Raw genomic sequence first — 17,106 nt, forward strand, 5'->3', positions numbered from 1 at the left:
AAAAAAAAAAAAAAAGCCTCCACTGATTCAGCTTCCCTCATACTGGTCCCAAGGAGAATTTAAAAGGCAGAAAGGAAACGAACTGAATGAAGTTTAATTAGCAAGCACACAGCAGAAGTTGCACTCTTTAAGCTTTTATCAATCCTAAAAGACAGCTCTGCAGGAGGAAGGACTGCAGCCTCTTTAAAATACCTCCCTTCCTAAAAGAGCATGCAAAGGAAAGAGCTTCCATTAAACCGGGCTCGGAAAGCTTCTCTCCCTCCCAAGTTGTCTCTTCTTACCCCAAATCCACTCGAAGGAGCTCTGCTTTCCCAGGGATGCAGCGCGGTCTGGAGCAGCAAAAGTTGCAGCCGCTCCTCGGGGAGGGAGGCAGGACCTGGCAGAAGTGGTGTCAGACGGGTGCTTGCACTGAAGTGACGCCGGGAGAGCCCGGAGCTGCTCACACAGGCGAGGAAAAAAAAACGGGGGAGGGGGAGTTAAAAAGTCTTAAATCCCTGACACTGCAAGAACCCTGATCCTATAGGATCGGGTCTGAAACGCCGGCTCCTGTGCAGCCGGATTTCCCAGCCAGCTGGGGACTCAGACCTTTCATCGCTGCCGGGCTTTCTCACCTGGCCGTGCTGCTCCTCCAAGAGCAAAACCGAAAAGCACAGCAGACATCTGCAGAAGCCCCTGAAGTGCACTCTGCTCCCCCCTGAGCTGGTCTCAACTTGGGGAGCAGGCTGGAGCTCATTCAGGAGTTAGCAGTGTGTTCTCCAGCGTGAGATGCAGGGAATGCGCTCTTTAACTGTGCCAGTGAGGACAGGAGGTGACAGAATGAACAGGGGAAAATCTCGTCCTCCACGGCATTGCTGAGAGGTCTTAGCCACATCAAGAATTCAGACAGAAGCTGCAAGTATAAATAATAAATTTGAAAAAAAATAAAACAAACACGCCAAACAAAAAGCTCACTCATCCCCCAAGCACTTGACATTTTTTTTTCCTGATACACAGAACAGTGCAACACCTCATCCAAAGATGTGTCACTAACTCCAGCTAAACTACATTGTTTTAAACCAGCTCAGGCCTAGAAATGCTTTCTGCCCTGTGTAATTTAATTCCTGTCCCTTATTGGTTTGACAAAATGCACAGTTCGTCCCCAGCTATTCCATTGATTCAGGCCCTGGAAGGCTGCAGCCAATGATGCTGTGCAGACCCTGCATTCCGTGGGGGATTCAGCCCCTTTTCATGGCAGAGCACAGAGACAACAGGCACCAGCCCATTTTGTGATCCATGGAAGAGAAGTGTCCAGAGGAACAAGTGTCCAGAGAGGACACTCGACTTTCCATCCTGGAACTACCAAGCACAGGGATTCCTGTTTCTCTTGTTCTGGTCTTCAGTGAGACTGAGGCAGGGGAAACCGCTTTAAGCTCAAGGTTATTGAAGGACATTTCCAGGGGCACAGAGCATTTTAAATATTGAAAGGGCGAGAGCTCTGCAACGTGCTGGCTCTGGAACCAACAGTTGCAAAGGGATCATTTTGAAACATGTTCATTTTTAATCTACACACTCCAATGCATCACAGCAAAACACCGAGTGCACCTCAGGGTCAATCTCAATTTATTACTGCCTTTTGCTACCCCCCTCCAAAGCTTTCAGATCTGCTGATTATCTGCATCTGAGAGAGTCCTGGCGCTGCCCTGGAGCCTTTTTCTCCCCTTTCACCGTCATTGCTTTTCCATTTGGAGATTAGTTTTTTGAGTGAACCACTTGCACCCCTCAGCTGCACATCCCAATGCACAGGATGCCTGTTCTTTGCCTGGAGAGATGGAGATTCAGGTCTGCACCCAGCACTGCACTCATCCCCCTCTGCAGAGCTCTGGATGGGTTTTTACATCTCCATACCTGTTGCTTAAGGTAACATGCCTAATAATCCTGGTTTTACACCACCCTAGAGAGAGACAAACCTGGGTACCCAGCATCGTGTTCGTGGTTCCTTGTGCCCTGCTAACTGCACTGCAGTGCTGCAGTTCCTGCATGGCAGAGTGAGCATTCCCAGCAGAAATTCCCAGCCCACCCTACCCTGGCACCCATGTGCTGAAACCAGCAGCAAGGAGAGACTCCCCTGAATGGCAAAAATATTTCACTGCAATTTTGCCCATCTTTGCCAAGGCTCAGGGAACACTGATTCAATGAAGTGTTTCGCAGCATTTCAAGGCCACGGAGTCCACAGAGCAGAAACCCAGAGTTAAGCTGCAGCAGGCAGAGTGAGGAGAGCACCAGTGCAGAGCCTGGCAGCCCCAGTGCCCGGGCTGTGTGCAGGGTGCCAGCAATGCAGCGCACTCCACGTACCATCCCAAACTCTGCACCAATTCCCTGCTGCACCACAGTCCATTTATAGTAACATGCTCATGCATTTTGGTGCATTTCACTTTGCTATAGGAGAACGAGGATGTTAGGGGAGGGAGCCTGGGTTTAGGCTTTATCAGTGAGTCTAATCTTAACAGGACATAGAGATAAGAGCAGAGGGACATCTTCTCAACTTTGCCTTCCCATTCAGCTGTCAGATGCTCAGAGAAAACCTCTGACTTTCCACAGCTGCATTTGTGCTCTGGGTGCAGCAGCCTGGGCTGATCAAGCCTGCTGTGCTGCAGTATTGGTCAGGAAACTGAAATCCAGCACAGCAGAGCCCGTTGGGAGTTCAAAGGCTCAGGGTGCCATCCTTCATCAGCCAGTATTTATCTAGGACACAGCAACTATCAAACCCCAACCAAGTGCATTTGGGGAAACTTCAGTTAACGATGGCAGCACTTCCTACATGCCTGTCTTGTGTCTACCTCATGTCACAAGCCAGGAAAAGTAATTGCTGTCAAAAGCTGCCAGTGCCAGCCAGGCAGCAACTCCAGGTACCCACCCCGGGCTTCTTTCTGAAGTAAATGAACAGACCCAAAGCTGCTGATGCTCTGAATCAGTCTGGACCACACTGAGGGCAGTCCATGCCAGGGAAGCAACAAGGATGGTTTTTCTTAACACCACAGGCAGAGAGGAGGCAGCCCCTTGACCCGAGAGCTACCTCTGCTCCTTGAGCAGACAGATTTCAGCCCACCTCTGCACATTTATGTCTACAACAGGGGGAATCAGCCATTGCTTTATGATTGTTTTTTCTCAGCTAGGACAGGTGCAAGTCCCTCTTTTGGTTAATGCACCAGGAGCCCTCAAGAGGCACAGGAATGTCTTTGGCTCAGCAAAGCTGCCTGGCTCTACCCCCATGCACAAGAGGAACATCATGTTTCCCCATTTTACAATGAAGAAACAGCATGTTTAGCCCATAACCTCCATTTCCATCCTCATTTAGTCCTAGACTGAGGAAGAGACAGAAGGCAGCTTGTCCCAGTGCAGAACACCTGGGGAAGATGCCAGCACTCAATCTTTAATCTGCTGATCAAGCTGATGAGAGCATCCCTTCCTTAGAACAGAAGGCAGAATGCAGGCACAGCTTACTCGATTGATCAGTTCTGTTTGATCCAAGCAGAGCACTTGGTGAAGCTGAGCTCTCCTCCCCAGCTCCTTTCCCCCTGCTTTTACGGAGTTTTCAGCTGCACCCTGGGCGCTGCAGGGTGCCAGAGTGCACCCCCAGGGCTGCCCTGGTCCCGGTGACAGGGCTTTGCCTGGCACCAAGCCGTGCTTCAGTCCCAGGAGTGGCTGGGGAAGCAGCAGAGAGGGGCTGGCAGCAGCCAGCCGTGCCATCCTCCCAGCAAGGCAGGTGTGTCCACTGCCCAGCCCAGCTGCACACCCGAGTGGCATTCCCTGGGCGAGGTTTTTGTCGTTTAAAAGCCACAGTCCGGAGAGGAAAGCCAACAAACAATAGAAACAGAAGCTGTTAAGAGGCAGCATTACTCTAATACTCTCTCACCTTGGAGTGTCTCAGCTGCACTCTGATGCTAAGCTCTTTAAGAGCTGAGCTGGCCCGGCAGGAGCCCAGAGCAGGGGAATGCTGCTCCTGTGTGGATCAGCTTTCCAGCCCCCAAACGTGGTTTGGATGCACAGAAGTGGCATTGCTTAATACCAAACAGGCCAAAGTATTTCAATCTAAACTTCCTAAACTGGACTGGAGGTTTCTGTGTGTCAGGCTGAGCACACCTGGCCACAAAGCAGAATTTGTTCAGCAGGTGAGTCCCTCACCTGCCCCAGCAGCCATAACAAAGCCCCTCTTTCTTATTCTGCCCCACACCAGCTCAGGAACTGCTGTTACCATTTCTGCAGTCTGGCTTTCAAGATGCCACAAGACAGTAATTTTATTTTCTAAGACCCCCAGCTGCTGCCCAGCTGTTCTTCATTGCTTCTCAGCAGAAGTCAACAGCCTTAGCCAAAGCCATGTGAACTTGATAGCCCAGAACTCGAGAGCTTTCCTGGAAGCTCATCCCCAGCACAGCCCCTGCCCAGCTCCTGCAGCTCTGCAGCAGCAGCATGCAGGGCTCCCAGCTCATGGAACACGAGAGAGCCAAGGAATTGAAGCATCCCAGAAATTACTCTGTCATTTACAGCCACATCTCCAGTTTATTGGCACTAAACTCCTTTGCAGAGGCTGATCAAGTTGGCAGGTGAGAGGCAAGTTTCCTCTAAGGCTGCCTCACCAAAACCTTGCCCTACTGAAGCTCACTTTGCCTCTTCAGAGCAGTGCCACCTCTTCACAGCTGGGTCTGGTCTGCAGCTGCAGCACCACAGGGCAGCAAAGCCCCACTGCAGCAAACTCACTTTTGTACATCGTTTCCCCCACTCCTGAACTGAGAACCCCCTGCTGTGGAACAGATTTCCACTGCAATGACAAAACACAGCCTCTGGTCACTTAAGTTTGTTGTTTTTATTATAGACAGAGCAGGAAGTTGGGAGTAGTAGCAGTCTTTAGTATCTTCTGTTGAGAGACCACGTTTTCAGCTAGTTAGATGATGCCAAACTTTAAATATTGAGGCTGAAATTGTAGGGGTGGTTTGCTTTATGCAGTCATTTTTTTTGAAAACTGGAAAAAAAAATAGTGCAGCTATTTCTGAGCTGAAGGTCAGAAGATAAAATAGGTTTTTTGACCATGTTAAAAATATCTCAGCTGTTTCATTAAGGAGCTGTAACATCTCATAATTTGGGGCAAGTAAGATTTTGTGAGGATGATGGTTTGGATCAGAATGTGCTTTTGTCAAAGCCTTTTCAGATTTCCTCAGCTGCGTGTGCCTTTAAGGGAAAAAGGTCCAGTGTGACAGATGAGACATGTGACGGCAATAAAGGAATAAAAGGCAGCTAGCAAGGAAAGGGACATTAAGGAGACAGATGTTCTACAAGCAAATAAAAAGCTCTGTAGGAAAAAGAGCTGTTCTGGGTGGTGTTTAAAGATGGTGTTTCAGAGGAGGAAGCATTAAGCTGGAGAGCAGCTTATCAATTCAGAGCCTCTATAAACCCGGGGCAGAGGCTGTGTTTGGGCATTGCAGTGGAAATCTGTTCCACAGCAGGGGGTTCTCAGTTCAGGAGTGAGGGAAACGATGTACAAAAGTGACTTTGCTGCAGTGGGGCTTTGCTGCCCTGTGGCGCTGCCGCTGCAGACCAGACCCAGCTGTGGCACTGGGCTGGGCTGGGGCTTGCGCTGCCCTGAACAGGCAAAGCGAGCGTTCCCAGCGCCGGTGCTGGGCGGGGTCCGTGTGTCCCCCGGGGCGTTCCGTGTCCCCGTGTCCCCCCGGGGGGTTCCGTGTCCCCCCGGGGCGTTCCGTGTCCCCGTGTCCCCGGAGCCACTCAGCCCTGCGGGTTTTTCCTCCCGCCCGAGCGCCGGCGCCGGCCGCGAGCCGCCGCCAACCACAGAGTCTGCGCGGGGCGGGCGCGGGGCGGGCGCTGTGTCGGGCCCGCCGGCGCGGTGCGGTGAGCGGGGGGCGGCGGGGCCGGGCCGGGGGGCTCAGCCCGGGGCCGGAGGGGTCACTTGGGGCCGGAGGGGTCACTTGGGGCCGGGGAGGGGTCAGCCCGGGCATGGCGGTCAGCCGGACATGCCTTGCGGCACCGCGCACCGGCCTCCCGTGGGCGGCTGGAATGCGGGATGGAGGGGTCGGGATGGGTGGAGGGATGCGGGATGGATGGAGGGGGGATCGGGATGGAGCGGGGATGCTCCCGGCTCCCGGCCCCCGGCCAGGGGGAGGCACGGACAGAGGAGTTCGGGGCGGCGGGAGCGCGGTGCAGCCCCGGGCCGGCCGCTCCGTGCGGGCACCGCCCGCTCCCGGCCCCGCAGCCCGCGGGGACCGCCCGGGGACCGGCCCGGCCTTCCCGGGGCCAGCTGCGGGGGCGGCGGGCGGGTCCCGCTCGGGGGCTGGGACAGCTCGGGGCTCAGCCCTGTCACAGGTGGGCTCAGCCCTGCTCCCCGTGAGCTCAGCCCTGCCATCCATGAGCTCAGCCCTGCTACAGGTGGGCTCAGCCCTGTCACAGGTGGGCTCAGCCCTGCCATCCATGAGCTCAGCCCTGCTACAGGTGGGCTCAGCCCTGTCACAGGTGGGCTCAGCCCTGCCATCCATGAGCTCATCCCTGCCATCCATGAGCTCATCCCCCGGGTTCTGTGCTCTGCCCACGCACTGGGCTGCTGCTTTCCTCACGGTGCCCCTGTCCTGCTTTCCCAGGGTTTTGGAAGCGGCTGCTGTCACGATGCTGGGGCCAGAGCACACGGAGTGAGGCTGAGTCAGAGCCAGAAGGGCCAGACACGAATTCGTGCACCTCTCAGCTTGCCTTTAATGTGAGTCTCCTCATTAAGCCTCAGACTTCTCCAGAAGCTGATGGTGAGGTCATTCCTGCCCTGGTGTTTGCCAGTACAGAACACCAGTAGGGTTTCCCCAGTCCTCAGAGAATCTCAGAGCCCTTTCCTTTGTGTGTTACTTGTGTGGAGCCCTGTGGGAACCCCAGGCCATGCTGCATTTTCCACAGAATCGTAGAATATCCTCACCTGGAAGGGACCCACAAGGACCATCACAGTCCAGCTCTTTTGGCTGTGCACCTGGTAATTATTTTTTCAGTGGGGATACAAGGGTAACAAAAAGTACCTTTTGCATTTGTTCCATAGAGACCTGAAATGAGCTCCTGTGAACGGGAGCTGCAGTGGCAGTGCAGGGGAGTGCACAGCCTGGCTGCTGGGCCAAGCTCTCACGTGTTTTATGTGGATCAGGCCCACGAGTCTTTTCCTGAAACCTGACTGAGTAACTTTGTTCTGCCTGGCAGGGGGATTTTTGGAGTATTATTTTTTAATGGGAGCAGTGGTGATTAGCTGACATGAAAGCAGTAAACAAACACTGCTGGGTTTGCTGAGCTTATTCTGTGCACTGGAGCTCAATATTTTGCAATTGGGAGGGTTGTGAAACTGCCTTTCCGTTGGTTTGGGAACACACGTGACTGTGGCTGAATCTGCCAGGAAGTTCCCTGGCTAATTCCCTTTTTTCCATGAGTCTGGAGCAGCGTGGCCCACCCAGAGCCTTCCATTCCTCACTGGGCACCTGCCCCTTGGCTGCAGCACAGCAGGGCTGTGTCAGTGCCCCTGGTTCCTGGAACAAAGGTTGCTCAGGAAGTGTAAATACCCCTTTATTGCACTGAGGAACTTTGTCATCTGTGTTATAACCCCTCAGCAGGGGAAGGGAAACCAGAGAATCATTTGTTCTGCAGGTGGAACCTCAGCAGTGCCCCTTTGCAGCTGCCAGCGCTGCTGGGTTCCTTCAGTGGGTCCACGGAGCTCAAACAGCGAGGAGAGAAGGGAGGGAGGGGAGACAGCCACGGCAGAGGGCTGGGGAGAGAGGAGTTAAACGTACAGGCTGCATCACAGCTCGCTGTAGCTGTCTGGGAGCAGCAGCTGCCACACGTGCCTGTGTTTTACCTGCTCACAAGCAGCAGCCAAAGGCTCCAGCACGGCCAGCGGGGCAGGACTGCGAGCACGGACGTGCTGGGACGTTGCTGGCTCGGGCACTTTTGGTTTTTTCTCTGTTGTAATTGGGTCTTTCCTCCCGTTTTCCAGGAAGGGAACAACCTGCCTTATCTGCTCTGCACACCTGACCACTGATCAGAGACACCCAGGCACGGGAGGAGCGGGATCTGCGCTGGGAGAGGCTGGGCAGGACAAAAACCTCCAGCTGCTTTTGTGGTCTCCAAAGCTCCTGTGTTACAGGTGAGTCTGCTGGAGACAAACACAAGATTTCTACAGACCAGTTCAAGCTGCAGACAGGGAGAGATATCCAGATGTTCCTTGGAATTGTTTAGTTATCACCATTTATTGGCCAGAGCTCGAGGTTTTTAAAGAAGTAAATAACATTGTGTGCTGTGAAGGCTCTGGCCCAACTAAACACAGCTTATGAAATGACATTAAGGGAAGGAGATAGCCAGTGTGAGAGCTGCTGAAATAATACCTGGTGTAATGAGAGCAGCACAGTGGTTTAGTCACCCATACAGGAGTGACTAAACCTCTCTTCAGTGTCATTACAGCTCTTGAGATGCAAAGTCATTGCTGCGTTCCTCAGCGTAAGTGCTAAACGTGTCTTTTCTCTTAAAAACAACTTTCTTTTGAATAAATAAGCGTGAGCAAAGGGACTTCTTGGCCTGGCTGCAGTGGTTTGAAGGGGCACTGAGTGGAGAAGGCCAGAACAGGACCTGCTCTTCAGTGGTGGAGGTTGCAGGAGGCAGAACACAAACCCCAGGTTGTCACCTGGCCACAGACACAGCCACCATGAGGCAGCATCTAGACTGGCTCACATCAATCTGAGGACTGAAGTTCTTCCCTGAGTTGTTTTATACACCAGTCTCCCAGCAGCCATTAGAACCCAGTTCAGGTGCACAGGAGCCATCACGTGAAAGAAGAAGAGCCTGGGGCTGCCAGTGGTTGTGTTTGTCCCTGAGCTGCTCTGACAATATTGACATGAAGCCATGCCAAGGCAGCCCAGCAGTGCCTGAGCACAGTCCCAAACAGGACGTAGGAAGCAGGATTCAGTGTGCAGGCACGTGTGCTCAGTGTGCAGGCACGTGTGCTCAGTGTGCAGGCACGTGTGCTCCTTGGTGGCCAGCTCTGAGATTTGGATGAAAATGGCTTTCAGTTTCCCTGTGCTAAGGCACTGACACCCCCTCAGCTGTGGGAACAGTGCTGCCCAAGGGCCTTCAGCACACACTGCCTTCCACTTCTGGTGTGCAGAAGGAGGCTGCAGGTTTGTCAAGAACCCAAATTACTGCCTTGATTCAGATCATGGAGGGGAGGAGAGGCTGTTGGGTGGAGGATCCAGGCAGAAGCCCCTGGCTCTCCTGGGGAAAGCAGGTACCTTGTGTTGTGTTTTGCAGTGCTATGACATGGAATGATCTGTGTTTTTATTCCTGACCTCCAGTGTTCCTGGCTCTGCCTCTTCTCCCCAAGATGCTGGGAAGGGTCCTGTGCACGGTGTTGTTCGTGGGAGCCCTCCCATCCCCAGCTGGAGCGTCCCAGGGCCACATCTCCGTGGTCTTGCTGGGAGCCACGGGGGATTTGGCCAAGAAGTATTTGTGGCAGGGTCTGTTCCAGCTCTACATGGACCAAGTGAGCAGTGGCCACAGCTTCACATTCCACGGGGCTGCCCTGGCAGCCCTGGAGCCGGGGCAGAGGCTGATGTTTGACGTGCTGAAGAAGCTGTCCTGTCCCCCCGACGAGGCTCCCAACAGGTGTGCCGTGCTCAAGGACCAGTTCCTGAAGCTGAGCCAGTACCACCAGCTGAGGACTGCCGAGAACTACGCAGCCCTGAACAGAGAGATCGAGACCCTGCTTCGCCAGGAGGGGCTGAAGGAGGCTGGCAGGATCTTCTACTTCTCCGTGCCACCGTTTGCCTACACGGAGATCGCCGGGCACATCAACAGCAGCTGCCGGCCCCGCGCCGGAGCCTGGCTGCGCGTGGTGCTGGAGAAGCCCTTTGGCCACGACCTGCACTCGGCCCAGCAGCTGGCTGCAGAGCTGGCAGGCTTCTTCAGGGAGGAGGAGATGTACCGGGTGGACCATTACCTGGGCAAGCAGGTGAGCAGTGCGCGGCCCCTGCCAGCCTCAGGGGCTCGGTGCCTGGGAGACTCCTGGTGGTCGGGTCTGCACCTGGTGAGGGCGTTGTTCCCCTCCCAGATCCATGCAGAGACTCCTGGTGGTCGGGTCTGCACCTGGTGAGGGCGTTGTTCCCCTCCCAAATCCATGCAGAGACTCCTGATGGTCGGGTCTGCACCTGGTGAGGGTGTTGTTCCCCCCCCAAATCCATGCAGAGACTCCTGGTGGTCGGGTCTGCACCTGGTGAGGGTGTCGTTCCCCTCCCAAATCCATGCAGAGACTCCTGGTGGTCGGGTCTGCACCTGGTGAGGGCGTCGTTCCCCTCCCAAATCCATGCAGAGACTCCTGGTGGTCGGGTCTGCACCTGGTGAGGGCGTTGTTCCCCTCCCAAATCCATGCAGAGACTCCTGGTGGTCGGGTCTGCACCTGGTGAGGGCGTCGTTCCCCTCCCAAATCCATGCAGAGCCTCTCTTTGTGATGCAGAGCCTGCATTGGCCCCTGGAATCCTGTCCTGTTTCTCTGTCCTGGGAGAGCAGAGGAAATGTGCAGACCAAAGCAGGGCTTCCTCCTGTTGGGGTGATGAGGGTCCCTTCTGCAGAGCAGGCTGGGCTCTGTGCCTGGAGCAGAGATGCAGAACTCCTCTGGCCTCCTCGCCAAGGTCAGGGCTTTGGTTTCGCTGAGTAAGCAGCACCTGTCCTCTCCCTGCTCCACATCTCATTCCACACAGGCCTCTCTGCTTAGCCATGGCTTCTGGAAGCACTCCCTCATTTGATATGATAAGGAGCTGATGGGATGTTACTTCTGGGGGATGCTTAGGGGAAGGTTTCTTCCTGCCCTGAAGGATTGTCTGCTGCAGGTACAGCTCAGGATGTGGAGCTGCACTGTCCCAGAGGGAGTGTGTTCAAGGACATGCCATCCTTGTTTCTCAGGAGTGTGATGCCACACTTTAAAGCAGCCTGTTCCAGCCCTGGCAACGTGGCCAGGTTCTGCTCAGAAGTTGCATGTCCAGCTGCAAGCAGAGCATCTCCACTGAGAGGGGGGGATTTCTTCTGGTTTGTTTTTGGGGGTTTATTCTGTCTCCCCAAAAGAGCAGATGGCTTTAGTGCTGTAAGCATCTGAAGTGATGTATTTCAGCACTTTGGAACCTTACACTAGTCCCAGGATGGTCTGACTCAGCCCTTTGTCCTTTGACAGATATAAACTGAGTGCTCTGCAGTTTGTAGTTCAGCCTTTTCACATGAAACCTCAAAATGCCTCAGAAAGACCTTTAATGTCTGCTCTGGACAGCCACTGGCGACCCTACTGTGCATCACTGCAGGCTCTCCTGCTGCTTTTCTCTTCTCTGACCCACTCTGCTCTGCTGCCTGTCTGCTGGATGGGGCACTGAGGCAGAGGCACTGTGGGAGTCTGCTGAGTTTTTACTGTGTCTTTGAACGTTTCCCCTCACAGGCTGTGGCCCATATCCTGCCTTTTCGGGATCAGAACCGACAGTTTCTGGGCCCAATTTGGAACCGCCATCATGTGGAAAGAGTGGAGGTTGTCTTGAAGGAGACCGTGGATGCTAAAGGTTGGTGAGGCAGTGTGCAGGGTGAGTGAGTGAGAGCTGGCAGGTTCCTTAATCGTGGGGAGGTGGCCCTTGAGGTGGTGCTGGTACACAAGTACAGAAGGAACAGGTGGATGGTGTGTTGCTCCCTGGAAACAGAGAGGGACTGCCCTACCCTTCCTGTGCTGGAGGCTGACTCACTTCCAGGTAGTGTTGCTGCCTCTGAGAAAAAAAATCCATTTGCAATTCGTCTGGGAGCAGGGGCAGAGCTCCCCACGTTTTTCTGCTGCAGAGCTCTGGGGGCATTGCTGACCTTTCTATCCCAATTCTTGGTAAACAGCGCTAGATTTGGAATTGGTGCAGTCTAAGGCCACTTCAGCTGTCCTGTCAGCCACCAGGCTCACCCCGAGTGTGCCTTGGTGCTGTTCTCTGGGAGGTGCTCGTGCATCTCCTGCCTGGACGTTTGTGTCCCTGGTTCAGCCTGGGTTTGTGTGCCTGTTCCTTTCCCCGCCTCTCTGTGGTAGGAAGAGCACTGCAGAGGGACAGTCCCAGCCCAGAGAGGCAGCGTGGGGCTCCTGCTGAAGGACACGGCTGCACTGCCTGCCTGCAATGCTGCAGCATCCCCTCTGCAGTGCTCAGCACAAAGCTGCCACGGCAGGTGCCCTGGCTGCTGCACCAGCAGCATTGCTTCCCACTCGCTTCGCCTCTGCCTCCCTGCCTCAGCCACCACAGACTCAGTTAATGCAGTTTGGTCAGACTTGGACTGGTCATCTTTGGTTTGGCAGCCCAGAGCTCACCTGAGCCTGTGTGTGGGAGAGGGGTGCACTGCAGAGAGATTTAGGGAGAGCAGCATTGTCTGTGCGCAGCCCCAGGCTCTCCCTGTGCCCTCCCCTCTCTGAACAACTTTGTCATTTGTCACTTGATGTCTTTTTTCCCCCTGTTCAGCTTCAGCTGGCAGGCTGGCTCCCAGCAAGTCTGCAGCATTGATCCCATTACTGAATGTGCCTTTGGACTGGGGGGAGATAAATGATCAGTCAGTGGGGGAAGCCTGTGGTCGTGGTGCAGCCTGCTGCTGGTGGCACACAGCCTTGAGTCACTCCACAAGTGCACTGTCCTTCTCCCACTGTTCCCACCTGCATGAGAAGCCAGGCAGGGAAAGGGAAGCGTGGCTCTTTGCACGAAATTTTGTCTCCCAAGGGTATGGCTCAGCCAGAGCCTTCTGAGGACAGGAAAACCATCTGGTCCTGCTAGAAGCAGTGACAGCTTTCACTGGGACAGGTTTCCCAAAGCTCTGTCCAACCAGACCCTCAACACATCCAGTGACAGGACAGCCACAGCTTCCCTGAGCTTGATTGCTTCAGGTTAATTGCTGGGTGGGGAGGACAGGAGCTTGGAGCTGTGCTCTCCTGGCCCCACGCCGTGATGCAGCCGGGGGAACCAGGTCACCTGAGCAGCATTTTGCCTCCTCGCCCTGCCCAGGCCGCACCAGCTTCTACGAGCAGTACGGGGTGATCCGGGACGTGCTGCAGAACCACCTCACCGAGGCCCTCATGTTCCTCATCATGGAGCTCCCTGCCAACGTCAGCAGTGCTCAGGAGGTGCTGCAGCACAAGCTGCAGGCCTTCCAGTCCCTGTGGGGGCTGCAGAGGAGCAGCGCCGTGCTGGGCCAGTACCAGGCCTACGACAGCCAGGTGCAGGAGGAGCTGCAGGAGGCACGGGGCTACGTCAGCACCACACCAACCTTTGCAGGTGAGAGTTTGGGCTGGGCCCTGGCCAGGGGAGCAGTCAGAGCTGAGGAGAGCAGGAGCTGCGAGCCCTGCAGTACCAGCTCCATGGCTCTGGGGCTCACTGCTGGCTCAGGGATGTGCCCAGGCATCCACTGACGTGGAAACTGGGAGCTGGGCAAGATAACGCTGTTGTCATGTCAGTTAACCAGTGATCCAGGGAAGGGGAAGTGTAAGAGCTAAGGCCCGTTACTATAAAATCTCTGTGTTGTTTTTGGAAGTGGCCTGTAAGCTCCTTTGCCTTTCCACACACTCGAGTTGCTCTCTGCAGCTGAGGGGGAAAGCTTTGTTCTCTGCCATGAGTGAACCACGAGGCCCTCTCCAGCCATGCTGTGAACATGAAGAGAATTGTCCAGATGATGCTCATGCTCAGAAACTGGTTTCCTGCAAGATGAGAGGAGGCTGAACAAGTGGGATAGCTGGGAGGGAGCACAGCAGGGAGCTGGAGGGAGTGAGAATCGTGGATGGCCTGGGTGGGGAAGGGACCATAAAGATCATCGAGTTCTGGCAGTGAAGGCATGGAAGGGCTGAATGTGGAGCTAGAGACACACAGTGGCTACCAAAGGAGCTGAGGAGGGCCAGTAGTGGGCAGGTGATGGAGATGCCCCAGCAGTGCCTGCTGTTCAGGTGTGGTGGGGTGTGTGTGTCGTTGCAGGAGTGCTGATCCACAGCCAGAGCCCACGCTGGGAAGGGGTCCCGTTCCTCCTCGCCTCCGGGAAGGCTCTGGATGAGCGGGTGGGCTACGCCCGCGTCCTCTTCAAGAACAGGGCCTACTGCCCTCAGAGTGGCACTCTGAGGGATGCAGGGCACAGCCAGTGCAAACCCAAGCAGATCATCTTCTACTTCGGGCACGGTGCCCTCAACACCCCCGCGGTGCTGGTGAGCAGGAACCTCTTCCAGCCTGTCATGCCCAAAGACAGCTGGAAAGAAGCGGGGCCTCGCTCAGACCCGCACGTCTTCGGACAGCCGCTGTCTGATTTCCACGTGTACAGCCCTGTGAGAGAGAGGGATGCCTATTCTGTCCTCATCTCCAACATCTACCACGGCAGGAAGGATTTCTTCATCACCACGGAGAGCCTGCTGGCCTCCTGGGCCTTCTGGACCCCTCTGCTGGACAGCACGTCCCGCCAGCCCCCGCGCCTCTACCCCGGGGGCGTGGAGAACCAGCAGCTCCTGGACTTTGAGATGGTGCCTGGGGGAGTGGCGTTCACCCTGGCGGAGCCAGCGGAGCTGCTGAACCCCGCCGGGCAGATGCCGAGCGACTTCAGGGCCATCCAGTCCAAATTTCGGCAGAGCCCCCTGGTCTCGGCCTGGGCTGAGGAGCTGGTTGCCCAGCTGGCCTCCGACATGGAGGAGGCGGCGGTGAGGAGCGTGGCTCGCGCGGGGCAGTTCCACCTGGCCCTGTCGGGCGGCTCCAGCCCCGTGGGGCTGTTCCAGCGCCTGGCCAGGCACCACCACGGCTTCCCCTGGCAGCAGAGCCACGTGTGGCTGGTGGACGAGCGCTGCGTGCCCCTGACCGACAGCGAGTCCAACTTCCTGGGGCTGCACAGGCACCTGCTGCAGCACGTCAGGGTGCCCTACTTCAACATCCACCCCATGCCCGTGCACCTCAACCGGCGCCTGTGCGTGGAGGAGGACGGCGGCGCCGAGCTCTACGCCAAGGACATCGTGGCCCTGGTGGCCAACGCCAGCTTCGACCTGGTGCTGCTGGGGGTGGGCACGGACGGGCACACGGCCTCGCTCTTCCCCCGCTCCGAAAACGGCCTGGAAGGGGCTGCCACCGTGGTGCTGACTGAGAGCCCTGTCAAGCCTCACCAGAGGATGAGCCTCAGCCTGCCCCTCATCAACAGGGCCAGGCAGGTGTTCGTGCTGGTTTTGGGCAAGGGCAAGCACGACATCACCACGCTGCTCAGCAGGGTGGGCCACGAGCCCAGGAAGTGGCCGATCTCGGGCGTCAGCCCCAGCTCTGGCCAGCTGGTCTGGTACGTGGATTATGAAGCTCTGCTGGGGTGATGCCTGCACAGGGTCCCTCCTGCCTTGTCTGCGTGGCCTTTACAGCCTGGATTGTCCTGCACGATGTCCTTGTTCCTCCGTTGCCAGCAGCAGCTTCATCCCTGACGCCTCCAGCCTCCTGGGGGATCCCAGGCCTGCAGCACCCCTGCAACTGAGCCTGGGGGGAGCTGGGCTCAGTGGCCAGAGCTCAGGAGGAGCCAAGAGCCTTTCTGGCTCTGCTCTGGGTTCTGACTGAGACTTTGGACAAACGACTTCACCTTGAAGTGCCTCAGTTTTCCTGTCAGGCCTTTGTGCTCACTGGCATGCAACTACCTCACAGGCACTTGGGGAGACTTGTTAAACCAACCGCCTGCCAAATTCTCTCGAATTTTACGTAATTCTCAGGCTAAAAGGCAGCAGTGCCACACTGATCCCCTGCCCTGCTCGGCCTGGCTGGGCCAGGGTCGTTGTCTGGGGGCAGTGCTGGTGGTGTGCACACGGCTCTGTGACCCTGTCCGTGCAGCCCGTCCTGCCCTAAATGCTGACCCTGCCCCGGGAGCTCGCTGCGCTGCTGAGCCTGTGCCGAGTGCCCAGCAGCAGAGGCTGAGCCTGTGAGCAGTGCCTGGCTGTGTTCCTGGAGGGGTGGCAGTGCCACGGGGCGTGGGGAGGGCAGACAGACTGCTCTGGGGGCTCTCGAAGTAATGGGGACAGGCTGAGTAATTATTGCCAGCAGTGCAATAATTACTGAGGGAAAGCTTGGTGCTCAGAGGAATGGGTGGGTTTAGCCAGCAGGGCAGTCTTTTATTTTTAAACAAAAATGCCCATGTTAACTTCATTCCAGTTCTTTTGTATTTGGTGTGAGGGAACAAGTTTTAGTGAAAAAGTGACCTACGAGAGAGTAACTATATTGTTATGAATAACAGAGTTTATTCCTGTCTTACAGGTGACTGTGGCATTAGAGTTTTCTTATTTTTGCACACTTGCTTGATAATATGTGGCTGGCACCTCTTGAAATAAACACTGGAAGGTTTATTTGCACTTTGAAATGGGCACATGGGTTTTTCCCAGGGAGCTACTGTTCTTTGTAGCTGAAAATAGGGTTTATTTGTGAAGTCTCTATCTAGTGGGTCACCCCAAAATTTATTAGAGATTTTATTAAAATCCATTAAAAGTTTCCACATGTTTTCCTTGGTGAATGGGGCTATCGGGGTTCTTTGGGGGATTTTTCAGAAGTATATTTTTTTTCCCACACAGACAGTTTCTGTTAAACTCTTTTAATACTTAGCATTTGCTAAATGAAAACCAAATATTTTTGAATATACAAAATTTATGACTGGAAAGAGAGAAACTGGATGGGAAGAAGGGTTAAATGAGCAACAAATCTGATGAGGAGGAATGGTAGCAATCCACTGGGCTGTAGGCCAAGGAAGCAGGGCTATTTTTATTTTGTGAAAGTTATTAATAGAAGGTGTGCACCTTCTTGAGAGCTTGTATTAATCTTTCTTTGCAAAGGCAGCTCCATGGAGTAATTCTTAGAGTCTGTTTCTCCCATAAGTGATTATTGATACTAATTTTTATCCATTTTTTTAATGTCAAGTGCATTCCTACAATTCAATGGTGTGATTATATGTTTTACAGAAAACTATTTTTTACAAAAAACTACAGAAAACTGGAAATAACTCATTTTTCACTTCAACTTTTATAAATCAAATTGTAAAATCTTTTTTTTTTCCCCCCGCGAGTAAAGTTTTGTGATTCTTTTCATG

General features: G+C 54.7%; 1 protein-coding gene across 3 annotated transcripts; it reads left to right on the top strand.

Moving 5' to 3' along the window:
- Positions 1-5,847: 5,847 nt before the first annotated feature.
- On the top strand, positions 5,848-16,514 carry H6PD (hexose-6-phosphate dehydrogenase/glucose 1-dehydrogenase). Of its 3 annotated transcripts, XM_053963029.1 has the most exons (7): positions 5,848-5,877; positions 6,621-6,733; positions 7,997-8,146; positions 9,348-10,003; positions 11,471-11,588; positions 13,044-13,313; positions 14,004-16,514. In XM_053963029.1, exons 4-7 carry the CDS (start codon positions 9,377-9,379, stop codon positions 15,359-15,361), a joined length of 2,373 nt encoding a protein of 790 aa, XP_053819004.1. In that variant the 5' UTR covers positions 5,848-5,877; positions 6,621-6,733; positions 7,997-8,146; positions 9,348-9,376; the 3' UTR covers positions 15,362-16,514. The 3 variants fall into 3 exon arrangements, with proteins under 3 accessions (XP_053819004.1, XP_053819003.1, XP_053819005.1); XM_053963028.1 differs by lacking the exon at positions 5,848-5,877 and having other exon boundaries at positions 6,273-6,733; XM_053963030.1 differs by lacking the exons at positions 5,848-5,877; positions 6,621-6,733 and adding an exon at positions 7,629-7,703.
- The last annotated feature ends 592 nt before the right edge of the window (positions 16,515-17,106 follow it).

This window comes from Vidua chalybeata, chromosome 22 (genome assembly GCF_026979565.1).
Source record: "Vidua chalybeata isolate OUT-0048 chromosome 22, bVidCha1 merged haplotype, whole genome shotgun sequence".
NCBI classification, from domain to species: Eukaryota; Metazoa; Chordata; class Aves; order Passeriformes; family Viduidae; genus Vidua; species Vidua chalybeata.

Coding starts and splice junctions, on each gene's coding strand:
- H6PD (XM_053963029.1), top strand. CDS start 9,377: ATGCTGGGAAGGGTCCTGTGCACGGTGTTGTTCGTGGGAGCCCTCCCA. Junction 10,004..11,470: donor ACCATTACCTGGGCAAGCAG/GTGAGCAGTGCG, acceptor TTCCCCTCACAG/GCTGTGGCCCATATCCTGCC. Junction 13,314..14,003: donor CACCACACCAACCTTTGCAG/GTGAGAGTTTGG, acceptor GTGTCGTTGCAG/GAGTGCTGATCCACAGCCAG.